The sequence below is a fragment of the Equus caballus genome, chromosome 1 (genome assembly GCF_041296265.1).
Source record: "Equus caballus isolate H_3958 breed thoroughbred chromosome 1, TB-T2T, whole genome shotgun sequence".
Classification (NCBI taxonomy): Eukaryota; Metazoa; Chordata; class Mammalia; order Perissodactyla; family Equidae; genus Equus; species Equus caballus.
In genome coordinates, this window is record NC_091684.1 from 93,600,433 (window position 1) to 93,625,425 (window position 24,993).

The window sequence follows — 24,993 nt, forward strand, 5'->3', positions numbered from 1 at the left end:
AGATGTTTGAAATTTTCCACAATGATTTCTAAAAGAGAGAATGGGTGAAGTGCTCAGAGTGGACGATCAAAAATGTCATTTCCCTTGCTGGGGACCTGAGCCAGGGCTGCCTTTAATGCAGCTGTCACCACATTGCTGGTCTCAGCCAGCATCTCATCCTCTGCCAAGGGCAGGACTGCTCTGTGGCTGGGAGTGGAAGCAGTGGGCCTGGGCACACATTTGGGGAAATAGCCGATGGCAGGTCCATAGTTACCCTGGTCACGCAAGTATCCTGTCTCTGAGATCTCAAGGCCCCCAGCTGTGGGCACTGCTGGTCTTACAGGAGGCCCTGGTGCGTCTGGGTGGACAGGGGGCTTGCCCACAGGGCAGCCTTGACAAGACCCCAGGGGCCTTGGAACAAATGTCCAGTGCTTTCATGTCCTTGCCAGGGCAGACACAGACTCCCTGCAAAAAGCTTGTCTTTGGCGTTGTAGCAACTGCAGTGTGCCACCCTCTGGCTCTTGGTACCTTCTCATCCCCTTCTGTTAAATTTCACAGCGCCCTCTATTCCCTTCACGGGCCGCTTCAACTTTCTAATATATGGCTTTGAAAACAGCAACTGGAAGCTTGCTCAGCAATCTCCAAAAGCCACGGAAATGTGGTGGACACAGCCCAGCCCTGCCCCACAGGGCCTTACTCCTCTCTAAATCCCCTAAACAGCGATCAGGTGAGGCCCACCTGGCCCCAGCATGGGACCGCTGTCCACACGTGTACAGTGGATCTCAGGAGGAAAGTGGGGTGAAATCCAGCTCACACTTTGCCAAAGGAGACACAGCTCAGGTGGCTGTGCCCATCCAGAGGGCTCCACCCCTTGATAGCCTAGAAGTGGCCCCGCTGTGCTCATCTCAGTCTCAGTGAAACAGAACTCTCCGATGTGCTCTTTGCTTTCCACCGCTCCCAGCACTGCCACTGCAGCCCCCAGCATCTGTCACCTGAACGACGCTGCCGCTCCCAGCCCGGCCCCTCCCTTAGGGCCTGACCTCCAGTCCAACCTGTACAAACAGGTGAGCAGTACAAGCTCCCTGCTTAACCCCGACCTGGCCTCCGTGCCCGTTCTGCCACCTGCAACGCCCCCTGTTGTCCTCTGCTCACGGCCTCCCAGACTCTCATCCTCCCGCCCCTTCCCATCCGGCCCCCAGCTCCCGTGTCTCGGTCACCCATTTTCAGTTTGTTAATGCTTTTAAAAAAATAAATAAATAAAAAGAGGATAACACACTACGTACTTTGGAATAATTCTGGATTTGCGGAAAAGTTATAAAGGTAGCACAGAGTTCCCATCACCCTGTCACCTGGTTTACTGTGATGTTAACATCCTACATTGTCATGCTGTGTCTGTCAAAACTAAGACACCAACCTTGGTTGTCGATGTTTTTTTTTCAACTTCTTTTTAAACAAGAAAGCCTGAAATTGAGCAGGTGAGCAAAGCCGTGCCCACTGCCATAAAGCCGAGCGGCCAGCCAGAGGATGCTCTCCGGATTTCTCCAAGCTGAGGGTGGACATGATCCAGAGGCTTCCAGGACATCCTCACTGGCCTTTGGTGGCCTCAAGGGAGCCCAAGGTCCCAGCCTCTGATGACAGGCTGACACCCACAGCCTTCACCCCAGTGGAACCCATGACTTTACAATTTGGTTCCAGAAGGGATTTGATGGGGATCAGGGGGAGAAAAAGAAGAAATAACTTCTATCATATCAGCCCTGCCTCAAAGTTCGGCTCACCTGCCAAGAAGAAAACATTTCTACGGAAAATAAAAATGGGTAAGAGGAATTAGGGCTCGTACATCGTATGTCTCACTCTTAGGAACAATTTACCAGTGCTGCAGAGCTGTCAGCCGCTGACGTGATAAGGAATAACACCACATGAATAATGTTCCCTCCACAACCAACTCCTTTAATTACAAGCCTCTTCTTTCCAGAAGAGAGACAGAAGATGCGAAAACACCAATTTCATGCACTTGTGCCTGAATAATGTCTCTGCGCTGCTTTTTCCAGATGGCGACCTTCTCACTGGAGGAACTAATGATGTGGGCATATTTAGGGAAAAACCAATAACGGAGTCTTTAACCTTCAACAACAAAAAGCGTGTTGTACAAAATGTTCCTTGGGATGCATTAGAAAATATCAATTACATTGCTCGCTGAGGTGTAATCAGCCGTAATAATCAAAATTAATTTTTAAAAATAATTAAACAGACCCCAGGGCAAATAGCTGATGCTCTTCTCCTATGACATCACAGCATACATATGTACCTGAGAAGTTGTGCCTTCTGTTAGCAACAAAGGCATCTCGTGAGGATGAGTAATGGATGCGGGGTCTGAAGGCTGGTGGGTTTCATCCTGGCAAAAGGATGGGGTGCTCCATGCAATTCCCTACACGTTCTTTAAGAGCCTTCTATGCACTGGGCACTATGCCCAGCCCAGACTGAGTTCCTGGTATAGGATCTCTGAAGCAAAGACTCAGTTAATTTTTAAAATAAAAACATAGTCCACTTTGTTTCAAAGATTATTTGTCTTAAAAAATTCCACAAGATATTATGAGCTGTAGAAAGGAGAAATAAATCAGGTTGAAGGTAAAATGGGGCTCAACAGGAGAGAAGCAGCCAGAGAGGTGTGTGTGCACGTATGTGTGTATGCGTGTTTTGCAGAAATTTATCCCACCGGGTCTGTGCAGTTACAAGAATTGGGCCACACTTATCTCTCTGGGCTTCTGAGTGCAAGATCAAAGAGGAAAGCAAAACAGTGACAGTCCTCCTGTGCGTGAGTTGCTGTGGAAAAGCACAGTTCTTCCTGGGGCCAACAGCTGAGGGAGATGGCCCCTGGGTAGCCCCTGGGGCTACCCTCTCTCTACTCAGTCCAGCCACACTGGCCTCTGCTGCCCTAGAACACTCCAGAACACGCCTGCCTCAGTGCCTCTGCGTGACTGTCCTCTCTGCCCGATCACTCTTTCCTGGAGGGTCACAAGGCTCATGTCCTTCCTTATTTCTCTGCTCCCATGCCCCCTGACCCCCTCCATCTAACAGCCCAGCACCTCTCTTGCCACCTCTCCCACTCACCCTGCTCAATGTTTCCTCGTTGCCTTTAGTACCCCTAACATTTATGAATTTATTTATATCTATCTTCACCTCCTAGAATTCAGTTTCCTTTGAAGCGAGAATATGTCGGTTTTTCTCTCTTCTGTAAACTCAGTGCTTGGAGCAGGGTACAGAGTAAGCACTTAGTAAATATTTTTGGAGTAAATGAATGAATGAATAATTGATATAGAAGACAACATCTGCAGCAGCCTGCCTTCGTCAAAGACAGAGCAAGTTTCAAATGTTCTTTCTTCCACATCTCTCCATGTGAGCCAAGAGCAAACTCTTACAAGCCATTTGTAAATCTACATAGCCCTACACATCGCAGTCTATTCAAGCTTCTTTCAAATCAGCTGGTTCTCAACCAATCTCTCCAGGACTCGGGGGCAACTGAGCTGTGATGACAACAGTGACCTGGCAGGGGGTGGGCACTGGCAAGAGGAGGCATCAATAGCCTGCAAGAGTTTCCATAAAATGCGTGTCCCTATGCAGCACCCCAACCGTCCCTTCCTTAGCTCTCCAGCCAGACTGACCTAATCCCAGGGGACAATGCTAACCAGGTTAAGGAGTAGAGGGGCTGGACCCCTCCTCTATAAATGGCATCGTCAGGAGCAAGTGCTCAGGCACCAGACGGGAAGCTCCAGCTTCCAGGTCTCCATGCAGCTACACCACATGCAGGATGGTCCCCTTTTTGGCAGCAAGAGCTATGGGGTAAAATGCAATTTTGCAAACTGCCTCCTATGTTGAAAGCACTTGCATTTTCCCAGCGCTCCACATGTTCTGCTGTAAACCAAGCATGCTCCCAGTTGTAAATGCAGAACGCGAGGCTCTGAGAGGTTAAGGAATTGCCTAAGGTCCTGCTCAGCATTAGAGATGGGCGAGCCCAGCTTCCCTTTGCCACTTCCCGGCTGCAGAGCCCTTGACTTTTTCTTAGATTCGGTTTCCACATCTATAAAGGGGGGTTAATAATAGCTGTGTGATGCGGCTGTTAGGACATCTACGGTAGTTAATCACTCAGTAAGCCAGGGAGTCTGTCGACAGACTTACTGAGCAGCGTCTTCCACAGCCAACGCGCTGAGGACACAGCCTGCCCTCAGTTCTGAATGCCAGGTGGCCAGCCAGCCCAGTCGAGCTCATTTCCTGTCTTCCCTTCTATGTTTGGGCTCTTTCTCCCTATATCCTGAAGCCCATTGTTCCCGAAGCTTGGGAAGAAGGAGGTCTCCTTCCCCCAGCTGGCTGGCAGCTGCAGGCAGCCTTTCCTTCTCTTCTCCCCAGCATCTGGTGACTGTGCCCTTCCCCAGTGGACAACAGACCCATGGGGACAGCAGAGCCTAGATTCTGAGCTGGTGGAATTTGGGGTCCACCTCACTTTCCAAAGTCACGTGGGCAGAGAACGCAAGTTGTATAATGTGTCTATCAACCATCTACTCCACGTCCCTGGGGAGCCCCTTCCCACAGTTTCCCACAGTTATTTGCCCCGCTGAGGAGGAGAAGAGATAAAGACTCAGGGACGTTAAGTAAATTGCCCGAGTTCTCCTAACCTTAAGACCATGTCCATTCAACGACCAGAGTCTGCCTCTGAAGATGTCAGTGATCCCAGCATTAGAATATGTGACATACTGTTTTTCCCAGAAAGATCCTCCCATATTTCCAGCCCCACATGCTCTCACAGAACATTGCAACTTCCCCAGCAGGTGGTAGAGTCTATTTCTCTCCCCTTGAACCTGGGCAGAACTTTGTGCCTGTCTCACCCAAAGGAAGGCAGCAGATATGATGCTGAGTGGCTTCTGAAGCTAGGTCACGGGGGGCCACATGGTTTCCTCCCGGCTCTCTCTGTCTCTGTCTCTCTCCTTCCTCCTCCCTATGGAAATCAGCCCTCGAAACCCAGCCATCAGCTTGTAAAGAAGCCCAAGACACAGGGAGAAGCCGTGTTTCAGCCAATTGTCTCAGCTAAGGTCTCAGATTAAAACCAGCAGCCAGCGCCAGATGTGTGAGTAAATGAGCCTGGCCAAGGCCCCGGGCAGGGGAGAGGAGAGACACCCCCGCCCACCCCTGCTGTGCTCCAGACTCCTTATCACAGCGCCCACAGTCACAAAAAATCACTGTTGGTGCCACTGGGTTGTAGGATGGTGGGTTACGCAGCTTTAGAGAAATGGACTGGGAAACCCCAAGGCTCAGCCCCACATAGTCAAGAGGACCCATCACCATGTCTCCTGGCAACAGGACCAACGTTTCTGTGCCCACTCCTGCTGGGCTGCGGGCTGGTGCTCTCTGAGCACAGCTGACACTAGAGAGAAGGGGAACGAGGATAGGTTTGGTTTTTAATGCCATAAGGAACCCCTGCTCTTGGCACTTAAGGGAAGCCCATCTTCAGTTCGAGTTAAACCAGACCAAGGCCTCGCTCCCCTAGGTGTCGCCTCAGCTGGGAGGCCACACGCATACTGCTACCCACTCAGAAAGCGGAAGTAGATGGCGTCCAGCGACAGCAGAGAGAGAACATGACTCACGGGTTTGAAGCAAATGGCTGATGCTAAGGAAAAGGGGTCGGGCCTCACCTCTGTCTTGCACTCAGGGTCCTTGGTCTGCCGCCCGGGCATCAGCCTCATGGCTGAGGACAAGCTTCCACTCCACGAAGTGACTTTGCTGTGGTGTCCGACATTGGAGCGACTGGCCAGCGACTTCTTCTCAGATGCTGGAGACGGGGAGGCAAAGATTGTCAGAGGTGAAGTCGAAAGGAGGACACTATTCCTACAGCTGGCTTGGCTTTCAGTCGGCCCGCCAGGGGCATGAGCCCAGTGTGCCTGCCTCCAATAAGGGAAAGAGCCCAGGCTATAAGCTTATACAGCCATATTCTAGCTAAGAAATACAATGTGGGCTTGGGGGACTCCAAGCTCCACAGCTCACTGACTCAAAGTGAGATGTTGGACAAGTTAGCTAACATTCCTGAGCCTCAGTGTTCTCATCCTGTAGAATGGGGCTAATGCTATCTACCCTCACTGTGGCGTCACGAAGAGTAAATGAGACTATGTGTTTAACACACTGGCCCTGGAATACAGAAAGTTTTCAATATGGTTGTTGGCAAAAAGAGAGCCATTTGTAAACTTTAACATTCATGTCACCACTTTATGGGTGAGTATATATACTCATGGATACATATGTCCCATTTTACTGCACTTTTCCCTGAAATGGAATCTGACATTTTGACTTCAAATTATACGTGTTTGCACATAGGTACATATATATTTGCCAGGGCTAATTTGGAAAGCCAGTGAAATAAAGGTTCTACACCACTGGGCGGTCTGGGATGATACACATGGAAATAACTAACTCAAATCATTGTGAATTTTGTTGTGCTGAAAGACTTAAAACAAGCATATGAGCCATAATTTGAGAGCAAGGTCCTCTTTAAAAACAAAATTGAAACCTCATTCCTACAACTGCATTGACTAATATGAGGGTGAAATTTTGAGTCTGGTAGAATGCAAGGGACGTTAATATCTTTGGGATGAAGACTTTCACCTGGAACATGAAGAACCTGAGGCTCCAGGGCACTGCACGACTTGGTGCAAGATTTGAAAGCAGGCAGGAACATATCAGGGCAGAACCTAGAACCCTGAGCTCCAGAGCCCAAGCTAGAGCTCTGACATGGTGGCCCTTCCCTTTAAAAGATGACCAGAATCTGCTTGCTTGGTTGGCACTTCTGGCCTTCCTTTCACCCAAGATGCAAAGCACCATTCATTCTTTGTGAGCAAAGATGCATGAGATTTCAGTCTCGTAAACCCCACCCACCAAAGGGACAAGAGAGAAGGTCCGGGTAGAAAAGGCTCTGGGCCCTGAGTGGAACCTTGGAGAAGTCTGGATCTATGAGACCCAGAAATTCCACTCCCTGGGGCCAAGTAGACAGAGACCTAAGTAATGTTGCCAGGCCTTGAGCATTGTCTCCTCCCAGAGTGGGGTGACCTCTTCGATCTTCACTTTGTTCTCTCCAGGTTTCACAGAGAGATCAATCTTGAAGGTGTCCTCTAGTTCCTGCCGCCTCTGTGCCACGAGCTGCTGCCAGAGAGTCCGCACCGTCTTTTGGATGTTGTGCTGGACTAACAGAGAGAGCATATCACACAATCAGATGGCCTTAGTGTCTCTCTCAGAGATGACCAGGAGATGGCATATCATGGTTGATCTTAATCGCATCCTTCTTGAACAGCATTCCAGCTTAGCAAGCTCCAGCCAGATAGCAGTCATTACAGAGAGCCACAGGACCGATGTCAATGCTAACAACATCCACATGAGCTGGGCTTTCTCCTGCTTCCACCACTGAGTCCTGCCTGCCTCACATGTCCAGAGCTGGGGAATTTGATTGATGGGCTCAGAAAGTCTCTGTCTCCCACCCTCCAGTACTCTTAGATATCAAATAGAGATACCTGTGTGAGCTCTAGGGAAGCAAATAGCTGCCCCAAAACAGCTCCTATCAACCTTACATTTTACATTATCCCCTCAGGGGAATGGACACCAAACCCAAGACTGTGCCTGGGGGCCCAGGACCCAAGCTGGTCCCCTTTCCTGGCACTGAATCATGCTTCCCCCGACCCACCCACCTCAGTATCCTGGATTTGCCCAGATGTAGAAATATCTACCAAGCCAATTCTTCCTGCTATGCCACACAACTATAATCCCCTGAACAGTGCCTAAATTCCCTCTGATCTTGGACCACTGGGTGCCCCCTCTGGCACTAGCCCCTTCAGTCTGTTCTTCTCAGTGTAGGGGGATGGATGTTGCTCAGTCCACTCTCCTAGCCAAGTTCCAAAATGCAACGGTTCATGTTGAAAGAACACTGTGTCAGAGGAAACTTTAAACTTGTAAGATGTTTGAGAATTGGCTCTGGGCACCTATCTAATCAGAAAACAGAGGCCCTTAGGTCTACCATCTGGTATCACAAGATACCATACGGTAAGTGGCATAGTTAGTAACCAATGTGGTGGAAGAAAGTCTGCTGAAGCTTCCTGGATCAAAAGGGAGGAATCTCTCAAACACATGGATCTGGCTGCTATTTTTTTTTTTTTACGAATTGCCAATCCCTTTAACTTGATTTGATATTAGTAAATCCAAGAATAAACTCCGTTAAGCCAAAATCTCATAGAAGTAATGAATTTGTTTTCTGGGAAAGAAAACTGAGAGACAGCGAGGTAATGGCTTGAACCAGGTGAGATACATGCCAGTTTCCATCTCTAGTGGTCTAAGGGAAAATTCAAGTGACCACCTGAGAATTGAAATTAACTTACAGTGAGGTCCTCTGGGATTTTAGTAAGGACACTAAGTTCTTAGTCTAATCAAGTCAAGTCCCACAAAGCTTTCTCTTCATCTTTCCATCCATCCATCCATCCATCCATCCATCATTCCATTCCATTTCTAATACACAAAGCCCATTCCAATTTTCTTCTCTATCAGGTTACCTTGCTGTGCTACTACATTGTCTGAGATTTCCAAGGACCTCTTCTGGCCTTTAAGAATCTCCTTAGTAGTATTTGGTTCCTTATCTAGGGAAGAATAAACTGAAAAATGCAACCCTAGCAGTTACCACTATCCTTCTATGCCCCGCCCCCAAAAGAAACAACAAATAAAATGTACCATCACTCAGACTTGGGAAGTCGTCCCCTCTTTTTTCTCCTCCGTCTTCATTTGGAGAAAGAAAGACTTGATGATAAGGAGTCATTCTAGGCTTCGGTTCCAAACCAAATCCTTCTGGATAACTAAGAGACAAGAGATTTTTCACTATAAACTCAGTTTCTTTGGGATTATTCCATTGTTCTTTATTACAAAGAATCATCCTTCAAACTCAGTACATATTGATATGGAAAAACTTGTCTAATCAAGTTAAAGCAAACATGTTATGATAACTTCCATGACAGATACTGTACAACAGCATTCTGGAAAATAGGAAGAACACCTTCTTTTTATTCCCATCTTATTAAATTCAATTCAGAATCCCCACAGGCCCCCTGAACCCTCTCCTGATTTCCCCACCATCAAAACTGGTCATTGCTTTTTGCAGACTCCCAAAGCATTGAAATCTGCCTGTGTTTGGCACTGATCTCATTCTGCTTGGAATGGGACCAAGGCTAGCTTCATGGGCCCATGATCTGTGCACTTGTATAGGGCCCAGACTCAGAAGGGCCCCAGGCTTGGGCTCTTTTGTTACCCTCTTGAAATTCTTGGTAATTTTTGAATGAGACCCTCATTCGTATTTTGTGGGGACCCCAAACATCATGTAGCTGGTTCTAAGTTGGGTGCAGTGGTTTACATATTAGGTCCCCCCAGAACCGTGCACTCCAGGGCCCCTAGTCATGTGAATGTCCATGTGCCCTCTTCGATGGACCCCTCAGCCAACCCAGCAGAATATACACTCAGTACACGTTTGTGGATTGAACCAAAAATGACAAACAAGGAAATGAAAAAATACCAGCCTATGAGAATGTCCATTCTTGAAATTTCTAGAACAAAGTCCCTTTGGATGTTGGAGCCCATTTTGCTAAATAGAGGAATCTGAGGAGGGTGGAACGTCAAGCGCACAAACCAGCTGGCATTTCGCTCTTCTTACCTATGCTTCCTGTATGGATAGGGTCTAATTCTTGAAGTACAGAAAAGGAAGAAGAACCTCCTTAATTTAATCCGTACACTGAAAATGGATTCTTTTATTTCAAACAAATAAAAAGGCAAGTACCTCCTCTGGGCTAGGAGAATTTTCCAGGGCTTCCCAGAGAGTTTTAAGACAAGTCAACTTCAGTGTTTTGTAATGTTCAATAGGCTACTCGACAGGATTTGGGGAATTTCTTTTTCAAGTAATCAAACATGGTTTGTACTAGGATAAATATGATCAAGAAAAAGGACAAGAGCAAAGTGTAATATCGCATAGTCCTCTCTTCCTCTACAATCAACATAGCTGCATTAATACGAGATAACAGTTGTAGGCAGTATGATGCCAAGGCCCTGGGGATGCACAATACACACACACTGCCACACAGAGAGAGAAAGTGCACATATGCAGAGAAATCTAACATATTTTCAAACCTTGGACTTTGAGAAAAGGATTTAAATAAGCTTAATTTAATTTCTTTTTACTACTGTTTCTTACACAAATGTGCTTACGGACATCATTTTATATCATAAATTTTGTGTGTATTTTTTTTTTCTGCAAGCAAAATGATTCCTCGCTTGCATGATACAATTTCTTATATATTTTTCAATTCTAAGATTGCATTTATCAAATGTTAATACTTCTGAAATCTGCCTACAATATAAAATCAATATGGATACATAATGTTGGAGTCTTCTGTCGCCAAAATTAAGTCAATGAGGTCTCTTACAACCTGAGAAGTGTGGAAATAAGGTCAATTATTATTTCATGATCATTCTAGATGTTCAGTCACATGGACAGGTTTGAGAACAATCTACTATGCTATCAAACATTGCATATAATTTGGATAGTCAGATAAACAACAAGATTATATCGACCTCAATCAAGGGTCCCTCTTCAGCTTTCTTTTCTGCATTGACCACTGCAGGGCACTGAAGCCAGCAAGCAGCTCTCACCTTCTCGTACTGAGCAGCAACAGACAGTGCATGAGACACAGCAGGAAGCTGGCGTTGGAATTGTAGGTGGCAAAGACAATGTCCCAGTGCTCCTGCAGAAAGCCCAGGATGCTGAGCAGGCTGAGGCATTCGGAGAGGGCCTGCTGAGGCTTGGACAGGCAGTAAAGAATGACTTTATTTAAGCTGCTGTATAACGCACTGATGACGGTGTCCCTCTGAGAAGAGGGGTTCTCGATGACCTGTGTCATAAAAGAAACACACACACACACTTGTGAACACTTTGCAATTTTAGATAATGACCCAGTTAGCAGTGGAAATGATACAATCAAAAAGTGACATCATCTAAGATTCAAATAGGACTAGTGTCACCTACCTTTGAGCTTCTATTTAAGTGAACGATCAGTAAAGACAATTCGGACATATGGATTTACCAAAAACTTTCATAAAATAAAAGTTTACCATGACCATATTATGGAAAATAGACGTGGGGACCAGAAATTTCTGAAATACTGGTGACACGGTTGACACTCAGTTTAGAAGAACAGGCTATCAATAATGTTGAATTTTTTAAATGTGCCATTATTAATAATAATCATCATGTATAGACTGTTTACAATATTCCAGGTATCGTGCTAAGCATTTTGGCATTGATTTGCATAGATTTACATATATTGCCTCATTGAAACATTGTAACAACATCATGAAATAGACACTAAGATTATTCCTTTTTAGAGATATGGAGGCTGAGGGTCAGAGAGATTAGACTTGAGCCATGCTCCTAACCACCCTGTCATCAAGAGGAAGAGGGAATCCTGTGGATTTTAGCATGTGAGAAACAGACGGGGAAGGCAGAAAGTCTTGATTTATAGCCTAAACACTGACTGCTCCATCCAGCTGTTTGGCTTCATCACTAGTAGATAAATAAGTCCTGGAGATCTAATGCACAGCACAGTGATCACAGAAAACAGTCCTGTGTTATAAACTTCAAAGTTGCTAAGAAGCTAGATCTTAGTTATTCCCACCACAAAAAAGAAATGATAATTAAGTGACGATAGTAGTGTTAGCAAGCACTATGGTGGCGATCATATTGCAACCTATAAATGTATCAAGTCAACACATCGTGCACCTTAAACTTACATGATATTATACGCCAATTGTAGCTCAACAAAAATAAATAAAAAATTTTAAAGAGAAAAGAATTTATCGAACAAAAATTATGTGCAAAATGTTTCAGTCTGTTAGAAAGCTTATTGTGACTTCTCAATTCCTTTCTTAAGAATTTTATAGATATGCAAGTATTTATACTAATGAAGTTAAGTTTTATTTAAATCTGCTGGAGTCTGGGGTTCATGTTTTTATCATCACCCTCTCTTGCTTGTCAGATGGGCTACATTTTTCAAACTGAGGTTAGGTGTTGTTGGAGTCACAGGCGGTGAGCAGGAGAGAAGGCAGGTGGATGTGGGCAGAACTGAGAGTCCATGGGGCCAGCACCCCCTGAAGACACCTCAGCTCCCAGAGCACCCATTCTCTTGTGTTAGCGCTGAGTGTTTGCTTTGACTCCTGGGGAGCTGCTATGAATGTTTCTGTCTCCCCACATTCACGTGAGGAAACCTTAAGCCCCTATGTGATGGTATTTGGAGAAGGGGTCTTGTGAGATAATTAGGTCCTGAGGATGGAGACTCCATGATGACAGCTCGCTTCCTGTCTCTCTCCGTCGTGTGAGGCTACAAAGAGAAGACGGCCATCGGCAACCCAGGAAGACAGCCCTCACTGAACACCAGATCTGCTGCACCTTGATCTTGAACTTCCCACCCTCTAGAGCTGTGAGAAATAAATGTCTGCTGTGAAGTGGCACCATCCAGGGTATTCTGATCTAGCAGCATGAACTGACTGAGACAGGAGACCAGCAGCTACTTCCCTTCTCAACACGACCTCCCAAGAACTTGATTTTAATGTCCTCAGAGCTGCCAAGGGACATTCCTCCCCTCTTGGAGTTATAATCACAGAAGCCTACGAATACATTCTTTTCAGCCTTGCCTAGAGCTGCACACAGCCAGACTGACTGTCACCCTAGGAATTGTGTTGAGGCCCAGTCCTGGGGTCTGCGGGTGACTCCACAGACAGAAGGTGCTGGGGCCCAGATGTCACTCTCCCTATGAGGCGTGACGAGCAAGGAGAGGGGCTTCCTGGAGTCCGCTGCAGAGGACACACCGACAGCTGCCGGCAGGCGTTGGCGGACGGAGACCTGAGCTTGGCAAGAGAAAATGCCTCCAGCAATCACAGTGTCCCCCTGGCTGAGGCCACCTCGGCCAGAGTGGGCTTCTCATACCGGGAGGGTCCGAGGAAAGAGTGAACGGCTGCTTGTTGGGAAAGGTTTCCAGAATGAAATGGGAGGCGAGGACCAAAAAAGTGTTCAGCTCCAGAATTTTGAGGTTGTGTGATTCTCTGTGTATGTACACGTGTACAACAAAGAATGTGGACACCTGTACACACACACACACTTGCATCTAAGGGTGCATCATAGGCATGCGTTTGTGTGTATGGGTATGTGTGTAGAGCTATCCGAAGAGAGAGCACGTGCAAGAATAATAGACTCTTGCCTCGATTTCAGGAACGCCCAGATATGATGGAGGTGGATACTGAAGAAGAAAATGAAATAGGCCTTTTGGAGATAAAGACCTTTGTGGCCCTTTGTTGATGAGGAATAACAATAACTAACATTAAACCAACAATCACAATAAAAATGCAAAGGGGATGTGTAGGGTCTAGGAGGGGACAGAGCTCAGGTGCCAGCGTGGGGAGCTGCAGCTCCCAACAGCTGAGATGCATCTCAGGTGGCCTGAGATGAGAGCCGGGCCGGGCACCCACAGCCGCCAGGTGTTGCCTGGGCTGTAAAGGTCCTCCCTCCTCCCACCCACCTCAGGTTCTATTTCAGGAAGGACAGCAGGTCAATCTGGGCCAACGGGACGGTAGCCAGCAGTGTGTCATCCGACACTTGGTGGGTCCGCAAGAGCACCCTTACCACCACAGCCAGCCTGGGGTTCTTACCACCATGATGTGCTCCGTGATGAAGAGAAGGATGTGTCTGGGGTCTGCTGAGAACATCCCACTATACAGCTTCTCCACCAGCTTCTGGGTGAAGTGGGAGATGTTGGTGAGTGAAGGAGCAGCAGCAGCTTCTGTGTTTGGCTGAAGCTCTTTACTGCCTGGTGGTGAGAAAACAGACAGAGTCTGAGAAATCATCAGAATCTGAATGGCCTTCTCCCCACAACAGTCTCCAAGACTCTCTTGGTAACCAAACACATCTTACTAACCTCTGTGGACCCCATTGTAACCCTCTGTATACCACATTGTTCCAAAGATGGGGTCTTATACACAGCAGGTGCCCATTGAACACACACATTCATTCAGAGTAAATTGATTTTGAACAATCTGGTCAGTGATATAAACCAAGTGGGGAGAAGGCAAGCGAGGGGCAGCATTTCTTCCAGTGGCCGTTTGGAAGGAGGGCAGAGGAGAACTTAAGGCATAGGGTAAATGGGAAGCCTGTCGTGGTGACCCTAGGATGGCTGCCACATGGGGCAGAGGATAAAGCTGTGATATCGATCGTCTGCTGTGCACACGGAGCCACTGTGCTCAGACGGGGATGCGATGACCTCAGCTAAGCCTTACAACAACCCTCCGAGTTAGCCACGGTTGTCGTCCTCACTCACAGCTCAGGCACCTGCCAGAGTCACACCGCTGTCCAGTGACAGAGCCAAGATCGGACGTGGGACCCCCGAGCTCACACTTTTCACTGCTCTACTGTCTCCCACACTTCAGACACTCCACAAGAAGGACCACAAGTCAGGGTTTCCGCATTGAGGGGCAAGGAGGAATCCAAATGACGAGTGACGTCACTGAGGATTCTGTGGCTCAGAAACCACAGAAAGGACTTTGTCTAATCTTGTTGGGAAGTACAGATGCCCTGGAACTAGAGATTCTGAAGGAAGCTGTAGTCTGAATTCTTAGGGGCAACCGCAGCATCGTCCTCCAAGGTCATCTGTTTAAGGAACATTTGCTGTGCCCAGGCACAGGGACAAAGAATGAGACGCCGAGCAGAAGAACGTGAAATTCCAGCTGGCGTCTTGACTTCCCCCATGGGAAGAGGACTCGATTCGACTAAAGCTGGAGGAGAACTGATCTGAGTTAAGGGGGCAGAGGGCCCTTCTGTCTCCAAATGGCCCGAGGATGACAGAGGCGTCATGGAAAGCAGCAGCATGCCTTCCCTGGGGTCAGTGAGCTCGTGTCATGGACTCGGAGGAACAGACGTGCAGATGGAAGGCTGCTTCTCTCGGCTCCTAATCCCAGCCCTAACACTCCTCTGGGGGGCTGGGGGCAGTGGCTGGTGGGCGTGCTGGGTTTCCTGCTCTGCCATCAGCAGCTTCGTGTCATAAACAACAAGGAGCAAGCCCCCCGACTCACCTCTGCACGCCTGTGTGTTGCCTCCACTCATCACGTGAAATATTTCCATGGTGGAAAGCAGGACCTCAGTCTGGAAGTCTCGCTTCTGCTGGCCGGTGGCGTTGTCCGGAGAAGCCTGGAAGCACACCCATGCCTAAGACGGCAGCCGCACGGCCGTCTTGTCCACCCAGTGCCCATTGGGTCCCCTTCCTGGCCCGTGTGCTAACACCACAGCTGCTGGGGGTGTGGGCTCCCAACTACCCACAGCTGCCCCTGGTCCAGGGCACTGCCCTCTGCTGCCCAAGCTGCCTCACTCAGGGAGGAATGCCTACTTCCCAGGGCGAGGAGACAAGTAGGGGGGCCCCTGGTGAATGACCTCCTGGCAGGTGCCCCAAGGTGGGGCCGACTCTGGGATGCAGATAGCGCACCAGTGCCCCCTTAGGGCCAGGCTATGGCTGAGACCATTTCCTGGCTGGCTTCCCCCTTGTCTTCCTCGCCATCCCTTCTCTGCTTCTCCCGAGAGCACTGCCCCCAAGAAATCACTTCCACAAAATCTGTGCCTCAGGCTCTTCTTCAGAGACCTGGCTAAGACCTGCCCTTGCTCATCTGTTCTCTGCTGCTTGGAGAGTTTCGGCTCTGCCAGGGCCTGCGGTCCCCAGGCCTCCCTCCCACCACCTCACTGCAGTCTCGGGAGACCTTCTCCAACACCGGACAGCTGGGAGACCTTCTCCACCACTGGCCAGCTGGCATCTGCAGGCCTCGGGTCTCCCTGGGCACAGCCCACCCTCGTGGTGCCCGCGCCCTCCCGGGCTGCTCCCACAGCACAAGGCCCAATGACTTCCTTTCCAACCCACCTCCAGGAGCACCTCTAGCGGCAGCCACTGCTTGGGGCTGGGAGCCGCTAGCAAAAGCTCCCTCAAGAGTCGCTGCGTGAACTCCCTCAGCTGCTTCCGGGTGGGATGAGACTCGGCAGGAGCCTGTAGACCCTCGGCAGCACTGTCGCCTTCGGCTGCAGCCCTGGGACCACTGTCGTCCTGGGAAGACTCAGGCACGGCCCCCTCAAAGACAAGAGAGCCCCAGCGTGAGTGGCCTTCCCTGCTCTTTCAGCCTCAGCGCTCTTTCGGGTCCACCTTTGAGGTGTGCACGGGCGGGATTCTCATCACACGCATTAACATGGAAGGAAACTGAGGCTCCCAGGAGGTGGGCGACTTGCCCAGAGTCCCATGGCTCATAAAGTGGGCTGCTATGGTCTGCAAACCTCAGAGGTGTGGGCAGATGTTGAGCACAGAGCAGACAGGCCTGCAGTGCTCAGCGATGAGGCCCAGGATGTGGCCTGGGCAAGTCACCTCCCTCCTTGGAGACCAGCTCACCCCAGTCAGATGGCGATGACAGAAGGATCTCACAAACGTGTATGAGGACCCACGGAGAGAAGAGTGCACGTGGCAATAACTGGCCCCGGGATAAGGTCAAGAAAGCCGGTCCCCACCTGCTGGTGTTGCCCTTGCCTTTCTGCCTGCCCCACTCTGCTGATGTTGGAAGACAGGACCCTCAGGTGAAAGGGGACAAGCAAGACTTCAGAGAACCCGGGCAGCCATGTCCTTGCAGCCTTGGCCCTCACTTCCTGTTTTCATATTGATAAAAACACTGGGGGACAAATGAGACCGGGGTCATTAGCCCAGAGACGTCCAGGAGGAGAGGGAGATGCTGGGAGGCCGAATGACACGCCCAAGGACACGCGGCCGGGGCCTCCGGACTCCAGGCCCGCAAACTGTTCATGTGCATTCATCTGTCGGCGCCTCCCTTTGCTCATTCATAAAATTAATGCAGCCGTTGTTAATTAAGCCATAAAATGAATTTAATGGCACCTAGGGAGGTGGTGACTGCATTAATTAGCTCCATGCGGCCTTGGCTGGAAAGATGCCATATAAATTCACAGCAAATAGAAGGCTTTTGGCCACCAGCCTTCGGTGTGAACACAGTCTATCACATTTTCTGGGAGCAAAGGCCTTTTGGAGCTGAGCTGACTGGCAGCCAGGAGGAGGCAAGCAGGTGTGGCGATAAGGGCTTTGGAACGGGAGCCAGGAGCCCCAAGAGAGGGCCTGGCCCACCCGCAGCTCATCAGCTGGGGAGGTGACTTTGGCCCAGCCTCTCCCCCAGGCGGGAGCTTTGAGCGTGGGGAGGAGGAGCCCTGGGTCAGAGTGTGCTCTGCAGCTGCTGGCGGGCAGCCGGCCGGAACCCGAGTTCAGCAGATGGCGAGGCTGGTCCCCAGCTGCAGGGGCTGAGGTGGCGATCTGGGCTGAGAATGTCAGGCCACGGACCTCAGGGCCCTGGTCCCCTCCAGAAAGCCCACTCGGAGGGATGCTGAGGGGCAGCCTATAGGATTGTCCTTCCCCCCTGCCTGGTCTGGGGCGCGCCTGGCCTCCGTGTGGGGTCCCAGCCCTGACCCCTCCAGCGCTGCCCGCACTGCCTGCCTCTGCTCTTTGCTATGTCTTTTTCTTTTCATCTTACTGTCCTAGTATGTTACTTTAGTTGTTTAACCCATCGAGCCATTTTCTCTTTTGGCAAATCTTCTACTCTTTGTATTTAGTCTTTTTATCAAAGCTAATTACTCTTAAATTTCATTTGGCCGTTCAATTTTATCTTAAACTGACTGTGATGAAAAGGACACGGGCTTTGGGGTGAGAGAGTGAGGTTCAAATCTCGGGTCTGTCACTCAGGAATCACGGAAACCGGTGCGTTGCATTCTCTCAACCATGCTGTGAGACAGGCCTCACCGTGCCCCAACCCGGGCACCAGGTCAGCCGCCCTTCCCTCTCCGAATCGCACTTCTGCCCTGCCTGCCCGCCGCCACCTGCCCCGGGGGGCCTGCAGGTTCGGGAAGTGGCAGGCGCAGGGCCGTTGTGGGTGTCCATACATGGAGGCCACCAGCATGAACACACTTCTAGAAAAGATGAGCTGAAAGGCACGTTCGCTCATTTATTTGGTTGTTTAGCACACGATGATGGAGCAAACAGCCTCTGAGCCTCGCCTCACCGTCGTGTGCCTTTCTGACACGCTCCTTTAGCTGCAGCTCTCGACTTGCAACAGATGTCACCCGCTCGTTCTCCCTGCCTGGCCTCAGCTTCCTACTCCACTAGGCTGGGGCGACAAGCGGACTTCCGCCCTGCCCTTTCTGCCCTCCTACACCTGCCCTTCACACGGCCCTCACCGCCTCCTCTCAGCTGCCAGATGCTCCCAGCCCACTGAGTCCCCTTGACCTGCTGGTTCTCCATCTCAAACTCACTCACGGCTCTTCCCACGGCCCCCTCCCCACCCCCACTCTCACACCTCGTCCTCAAGACCCGGAGGTCCCCCTGCCCTCACAGCCTCGGCTCGGCTGGCTCTAAGCCGCGCCTGGGTGAACCCTCTGATGAAGAGGAGTCCCAGATTATGACCTTGAGACCAGGATGAGGCCCTGAGACAAAAGACAGGACCGTCTTCCAGGCCCAGCCTCCCGTGCGGGCTGCACCGGCCACAGGCTTCCTGGCATGGAATTTGCTGTTTCCCGTGATCAGTGCGTGGATATTCCACATAGAATTGGACTAGATCTACCATCAAATTTCTCATTCCTGAGATGCCTAACAACTCAAAAAATGATGGAAATCTCAGAGCTGAAAACGACCTCAAGCTGCACCTAAGCCAAGAAAAGGAAAAATTACTCACGTTATTTACTTAATGTTTCAGCCAAATTGCCTTAAAACGTATTTTAATTTTGGGGAGTGGGGAGGAAGTTTGCCCTTCGTCCTTGGAGGAGGACAACATGACACTCACCCCTGCTCTCACGGAGGCAGGGCGGTGGCATGTCCTACCTTGTGGCTTCCCAGGGGGAAGGTGACTGCGGCCAAGGTCTGGAGGAACTCCGGGGCCCGCCAGGCTGGGTCCTGGGGGTAGGTGCTGTGCACGAGGCCCAGGAACTGTAGCACACTGGCCGGGAACGTCCGCTCCCAGGCGTCGTCTCCAGGACCTGTCACGGGCTGAGGGCACATTTCATGAGAGGCGGAGCAAGGGAGCACGACTGGGCTGCAAAGGAGCCAGAGGGTTTGAAATCTGGGGGGAAGACCTCATTTCTGAGACTCTCAACAAGACATCTTATTGCAAGACACCTAAGACAATGCATTAGCCCTCGACACTGGTCATCCTTTGGGGAAGGATTTAATGCACGCAGGCGTTGTTCGAAGGGCTTCACACATATTCCTCTTCTCATCTCACAAACCCTCTGAGGTGTGTTCTATGTTTACCCCTATGTTACAGATGGGAAGACAGAGGCACAGAGACGTTAAGTAGCTTACCAAAGGTCACCCAGCAGGTAAAGGGCAGAGCCAGAAATTGAACCCAGACAATCCGGCTGCAAAGTCTGGCTCTTCCCCATACCATCACCTAGGGATTAGACACAGCCTCTGTGCTCAAGGAACTTGCCAATCAGGGTCAAGTCCAGCCTTCCTCAGCCCAGTGCTAATGCTCCCAGCTGTGGCCTCTGCCCTGGCTGACACCTGGACAAAGCCTGTCTGAGGCTGGCAGGGCTGGAAGCCCCTACCCACCAGCCAGGGCTCTGGAAGGAATCATGTTGCACTAGGCTGACACCCAGTGCCCTGAGGAGACCTGGAGACCTGTTTGCCCCCTAACCTGGCCCTGGCCACATGGCTGAACCTCCACCCCGGCTGCACACTAGTGTCCCACTGAAGCCTGGCTCTCCGGACCAGCCGCACCCAGTCACTCTATCTGGAGACAGGCTCCAGCTGCTGCCTGACGTCCTGCTCTGTCCTGAATAAACAGCCTGGAACTTGAAAATTGACCAGCCTTAACATCAGGTTTCGTCCATGCACAGCCACACCCCTGCGGATGTTACAGGTGGACGTCAGGTGTTCCTCTGGCCAGTTACTCAGCCCCAGCCCCTCCCATCCATGGCTTTCTCATTTCCCCACCTGCCTGCCTCGAGTCCTGGCCCATGGGCATGAGTTAGGACATCCTGTTTACCAGGTACATAACTAGTGCCTGGAACAGAGCCTCGTACTAGAAAAGATAAAGCTAACTGTAGCAAGAAAGGTAATATGCACGGGGCAATCAGAGAGCAGGTCAAAATCTCATTCGCAGCGCCCCAGGAGGCTCCAGACGGGGCTGAGCAGGCAGGCAGGGAGAAGCTGCTTCTGAAGTCACCTGCTTCTGGTTTCTCCAGCAGGTTCTTACAGCACCATATGAGATTCACGGGCTAGGACCTCAGGGCGGAGTTCTGTGAGATTTTTCTGGGTTTTTTTCTGCCTGGTTCAAACCTTGCCTGTGCCACCTACTGACTGTGTTGCTTGGATCCCCCGTCACCTCAAGTCCCAACTCCATAAACCCAGGATCGTAACGTGACCTGCTTCATAAGGTTGTCACGAGGATTAAATGAGACCTCTTAGTGCTTCAGGCTTATTTTCACAGTGACTAGCACGGGGTGAACGCAGAAGAAGCAGGGAGGAAAGCTCAGACACAGAGGGCTCGCACCTTTTGGAAGAGGAGTTCGGATTTGACGCACTGAGCACCAGGAGCCCCTGCAGGCTCTTAGGCACGGCGGTGACCTAGAGGGTCACGTTAATGCCGCACACACAGGCCTCCACCAGGCCCTCTCTCTGTGACCTTGCCCAAGTGAGTTAACCTTCAGTGTCTACATTTGCACAATGGACATAATACTGTCTGTTCCAGAGGATAGTTGCACACAGCAGAACCGCTAACGCCTAAAAGACTGACAGTGCCAAACACTGGCCAGGACGTGGAGCAGCTAGAACCCTTCCAAAAGAAGAGTTGGTGAGCATAAACCGGCACTTCCACTTCGCAGCGTACTCGGCAATGTCTATTAAAGCAAGTCCTGTGTGTAGCTTGTGACCCACAATTTCACTCCTGGGTAGATTTCCAACAGAAACAAGTATGTATGTCCACCAAAAGATACACACATAGTGGCTTTATTCGTAATATTTCCAGATGGAAGCGAGCCAGAAGGGATAAATAAATAGTGATTATCACAATAAACTATTACTCAACAATAAAAAAGAATGAGCTACTGATATACACAACAATGGGAGTGAAACCCACAAGCAACGATGAGTGAAAGAAGCCCGATGCCACAGAATACAGACTGTGTGATTCCATTTATACCAAGTTCAACAACGGGCGAACTCAGCTATGGTGACCACCGGGCAAGGGGACAGTATCAGACAAAGCACAGTTCCAAGCAAAAAATAAAACAAACAAAATAAAATTAACTGAGAAAGATGTGTTAGAGTAATGCACCACAATTAAGTTTCTGGCCTTGTTCTCTATTCTCCCAGTTTGGGCCTTTTATATTTTGATGCTGGTCTGTTGTATTCGGTAAATGATGCTTTCATGACAGATCCTTTCATGGAACCAAAACAATGTCTTTGAATGACTTTTCTTGTGTTAGATCCCAGAAGATTGTGTCTTGTTTTCTGACTCAGTCTAAGAGTCATATCTGTAATCTACCAGTTAACCATTTGGTGTTTAATATTATAATGTACATGTTCAGACTTATGTTTTGACTTCTCTCAGCACACTATGTATTTTCTTTATTTTAAATGCTTTCATGTTATTCCTTCTGTTTGCTTTTTTAAAATAACATCAATTGATTAGAAAGCTAACAAACTCCTGATACCGCAACAGAAAATAGACATTTTTTCAGCACCCCAAAATTAATTGCACAATAGGCCTACAATGGAATCATGAATAAGTTTCGCAAAGATGGAAAGTGTACAGGTCAAGCGTTCTGACTGGATAAAACAGAACTGGAAACAGATAACAATGAAAAAACAAAAAGTTCAACCACATGGACGCTGAAAAACACGAGCCAAAAAGGTCTTTAAAATTGCAATCACAGAAACTCTGGAAAACAAGAAAAAACTGAAGATGCCAAATATCAAAATCTTAGAATTAGCCAGAAAAAAATACCAGGAGAATGAGAAATATACCCAAAGTTGGTTGTTTAAATAAATACACATCTTCAGCTCCTCAAGTAGTGGGAGGGGTGGGGTCAAGAGAGAGCATGAACTTACAAATTAAGAACAAAAGGAGGGAAATAATCACACAGAAAATTAAGTGAATTAAAAGAAACCATTTATGCAAACTAAATGGGAAGATTTTTAAAAATATCAATTGCCTAAACTAGATCAAAGAGACATTTAAAAGCCTAAATAGGCAATAATGGAAAAAATTCAGGCCGAAGAAATTTCATTGGAACAATTTAAATAATATAAGAATTATGGACCTAGCATCTTGAATATAAAGAAAGACGAGCAGGCTTTTTTTAATAAAGCTAGCAAAATACTGATATCAAAACCCAACAAAGACGCAACTACAGCCTAATATCACTTATAAATATTCAGGCAAAATCATAAATAAAATATGACAAACAGAATAAGAAAATATGCTAAAAGAATAAGAACGGTGACTGAGATCTTTGCAAGAATGTGAGAAAATTGACATAATTCAATAGGCGGTTAAAAGAAAAAAGTATAAAGGCATATGATCATCTCATTATATACTAAAAGAGTATTTAATAGAAATTAAATACATTCTTGCTTTAAAAAAGAGCAGGTGTAATCTGTACTTTCTTAGCATAATCACACACACACACACAAAGTTGGCAAAAGATTCAAACAGGCCATTCACAGTAAAATAAATAGAAATGGTTAATAAGCATGTAAAAAACGGCATCAACCTCAGTAGTGATAAATGCAAAAGGACTCACTAGGAAATCACCAGTTTGGCCGTGTTGTTGCGGCTGTGAGGACTTCTATACAAGATGGCGGATGCTCGGTAGATGGAGAAGTGCATCTGCTTAATGTCTAAGGCAACCTTCCTAAGAAACGCATCCATAGAAAATGCGTGCAGTGCACTTTGATCCGCTCTCCGACATCCCAGACTTGACACTAAGGAGGACACCGAACTGGAAACAAAAGTTGTCTCCGTCCTCAAGAAAGTGCATTACAGGCTTTCTATAACAAAAAACACTCCGAGAAGCAACATGGATTTCCATTTACAAATATGGATGTTTCCCACGTATTTTTAGTGATATGCAAATATATCCACAACATGTTGCGGAAAAAAAGGCAAAAGGAACTTAAGTGGTCTAGTCCTCCATAAGGATGTGGTATAATCTCAGAGAAGCATCTGGAAGGATATTCCACTAAGGTTCACAGTGCTTATCTCTGGATGGATATATTTCAGGTGATTTTTGCTTTCTACTTTTTCCTTTTGTTTACGTTTTACAGGCAATCATGCATCATTTTATAAAAGCAATAAAGACCCCCCCAACACACACACACTCAAGCCTCTGGTTGCCCTTGCCTACAGACGGAAGTTGGAATTTTTCAGCCTCTCATGCGTGTTCTTGTTGATCTGGCTCACAATTACTCCTGTCCACAGGCCCCTTGGCCTTCACCCCTCACACCTGCCTCCACGTCTGAATAACCTCTCCACCCACCTCTGGTGGGCCTCGAAGGCCTGGATTAAGGCTGCCCATGTCATGTATGTAGTTGGTGAACGTCTGTCTTCTCTAAGACAGGTCTCTATCTCACAGGTCCCCCACATGTGGGTCCCTGAAGTTCCCCACCTAAACCAGTTGTTCAAAAAAAGTGTTTCCTTTTACTGAAGGCATTAAACTTCCCAGTGAAGAAAGTCAAATGTTTAAACAAATGGAAAATGGATGTCTTTGGCAAGAGCGCATGAACCTCACTGGGGACATTTGGGCTGGGTTTCCCACTGTGCACCCAAGTTATCATGAGGAACCCACTCCGCCTCTTCTGTCAAGCATTGGGAGTAACAGTTGCAATGACCGGTATGACTGGAAAGCTGCTGGGCAAAGTCAAGGTGACCTTCCACCGTTGTTGTCCCCTGGGAACCTCCTCACGGCATGGGGGGAGGGGGGCTCACCTGGCTCATGGTGGCTTTCAGCATTTCCAAGAGCAGCAGGGCACCCTCAGTGCACAGCCCGGCCCGGACAACGTCTTCCCTGTGGTGCCTCTGCAGAAGCCACTGGAGCATGGCATCCAGGCTTTCCTGAAAGACAAGCAGGGGCTGTAAGGAGACCGGCGGCTCCACAGCTAGGGGACCAGCTTTCCAGCCAGTACATCGCATTTCCCAGGCGCCCCAGTAGGAAACAGCACAGGAGCAGACCCGGAGGCTGGCCCATGTGGTGAATTTCAGTCCCCTCGATGGTGCCCAAAGGAAATGCACAGCTCCGAGGAGGTGCTGAATACCCACTAGCAGCTTGCCTCAAGTTTAGGCCTTTTGGTCTGACATCACAAATACTCAATGTCCCAATCAACTTTAATGAATTTTTGTAAATAAGATGGAAGAAGACACATGATGAAGGCAAAGGCTTTGGGGAAAGTGCAGAGCATGGCAAAGAGAGCGTGCGCTTGACCAGCAGGGTGACCCGACTGTGCCTCTTCAAAAGCTGCGCTTATGCAGGCTATTCAGCTTCTTGGTATTTCAGTTTCCTTCTCAGTGAGATGGAAATTACATTATCTACCCCATGGGATTGTTAGAAATATCAAGTGAAATAAAATATGTAACACATCTATCACGGGTCCTGACACTCAGCAGACATATGTTTTCTGCGATACGTCTCAGCAAAATAAAAATACAGGGTGTTGCTGAACTTAGCACGCATATTAAGGACTGTATTTTGAAGCGTGATCTACAATAACATCAAGATTTAGATAGGTCAAATATAAGGATGGGGAAGAGCGGTGAGCATTTTAGCCTTCTATTTGCAAAGCCACGCCTCCCCACCCATCTCAATTCAGTTTAACTCAACTCAAGACCAAGAAA

At 48.6% G+C, this 24,993-nt stretch overlaps 1 protein-coding gene across 6 annotated transcripts in view; it reads right to left on the reverse strand.

The window, feature by feature from the left end:
- WDFY4 (WDFY family member 4) overlaps positions 1-24,993 on the reverse strand; it is a 299,923-nt gene that overhangs the window by 142,006 nt on the left and 132,924 nt on the right. For all 6 annotated transcript variants that reach the window (XM_023648250.2, XM_023648246.2, XM_070264996.1 and 3 more), the window contains 9 exons: positions 24,091-24,216; positions 18,981-19,145; positions 15,987-16,190; positions 15,154-15,268; positions 13,738-13,895; positions 10,690-10,928; positions 8,728-8,849; positions 7,014-7,199; positions 5,661-5,797 (listed from right to left, as the gene is read on the reverse strand). In XM_023648250.2, the coding sequence (XP_023504018.2) occupies positions 5,661-5,797; positions 7,014-7,199; positions 8,728-8,849; positions 10,690-10,928; positions 13,738-13,895; positions 15,154-15,268; positions 15,987-16,190; positions 18,981-19,145; positions 24,091-24,216 (1,452 nt within the window). The remainder of the gene's footprint in view (positions 1-5,660; positions 5,798-7,013; positions 7,200-8,727; positions 8,850-10,689; positions 10,929-13,737; positions 13,896-15,153; positions 15,269-15,986; positions 16,191-18,980; positions 19,146-24,090; positions 24,217-24,993) is intronic.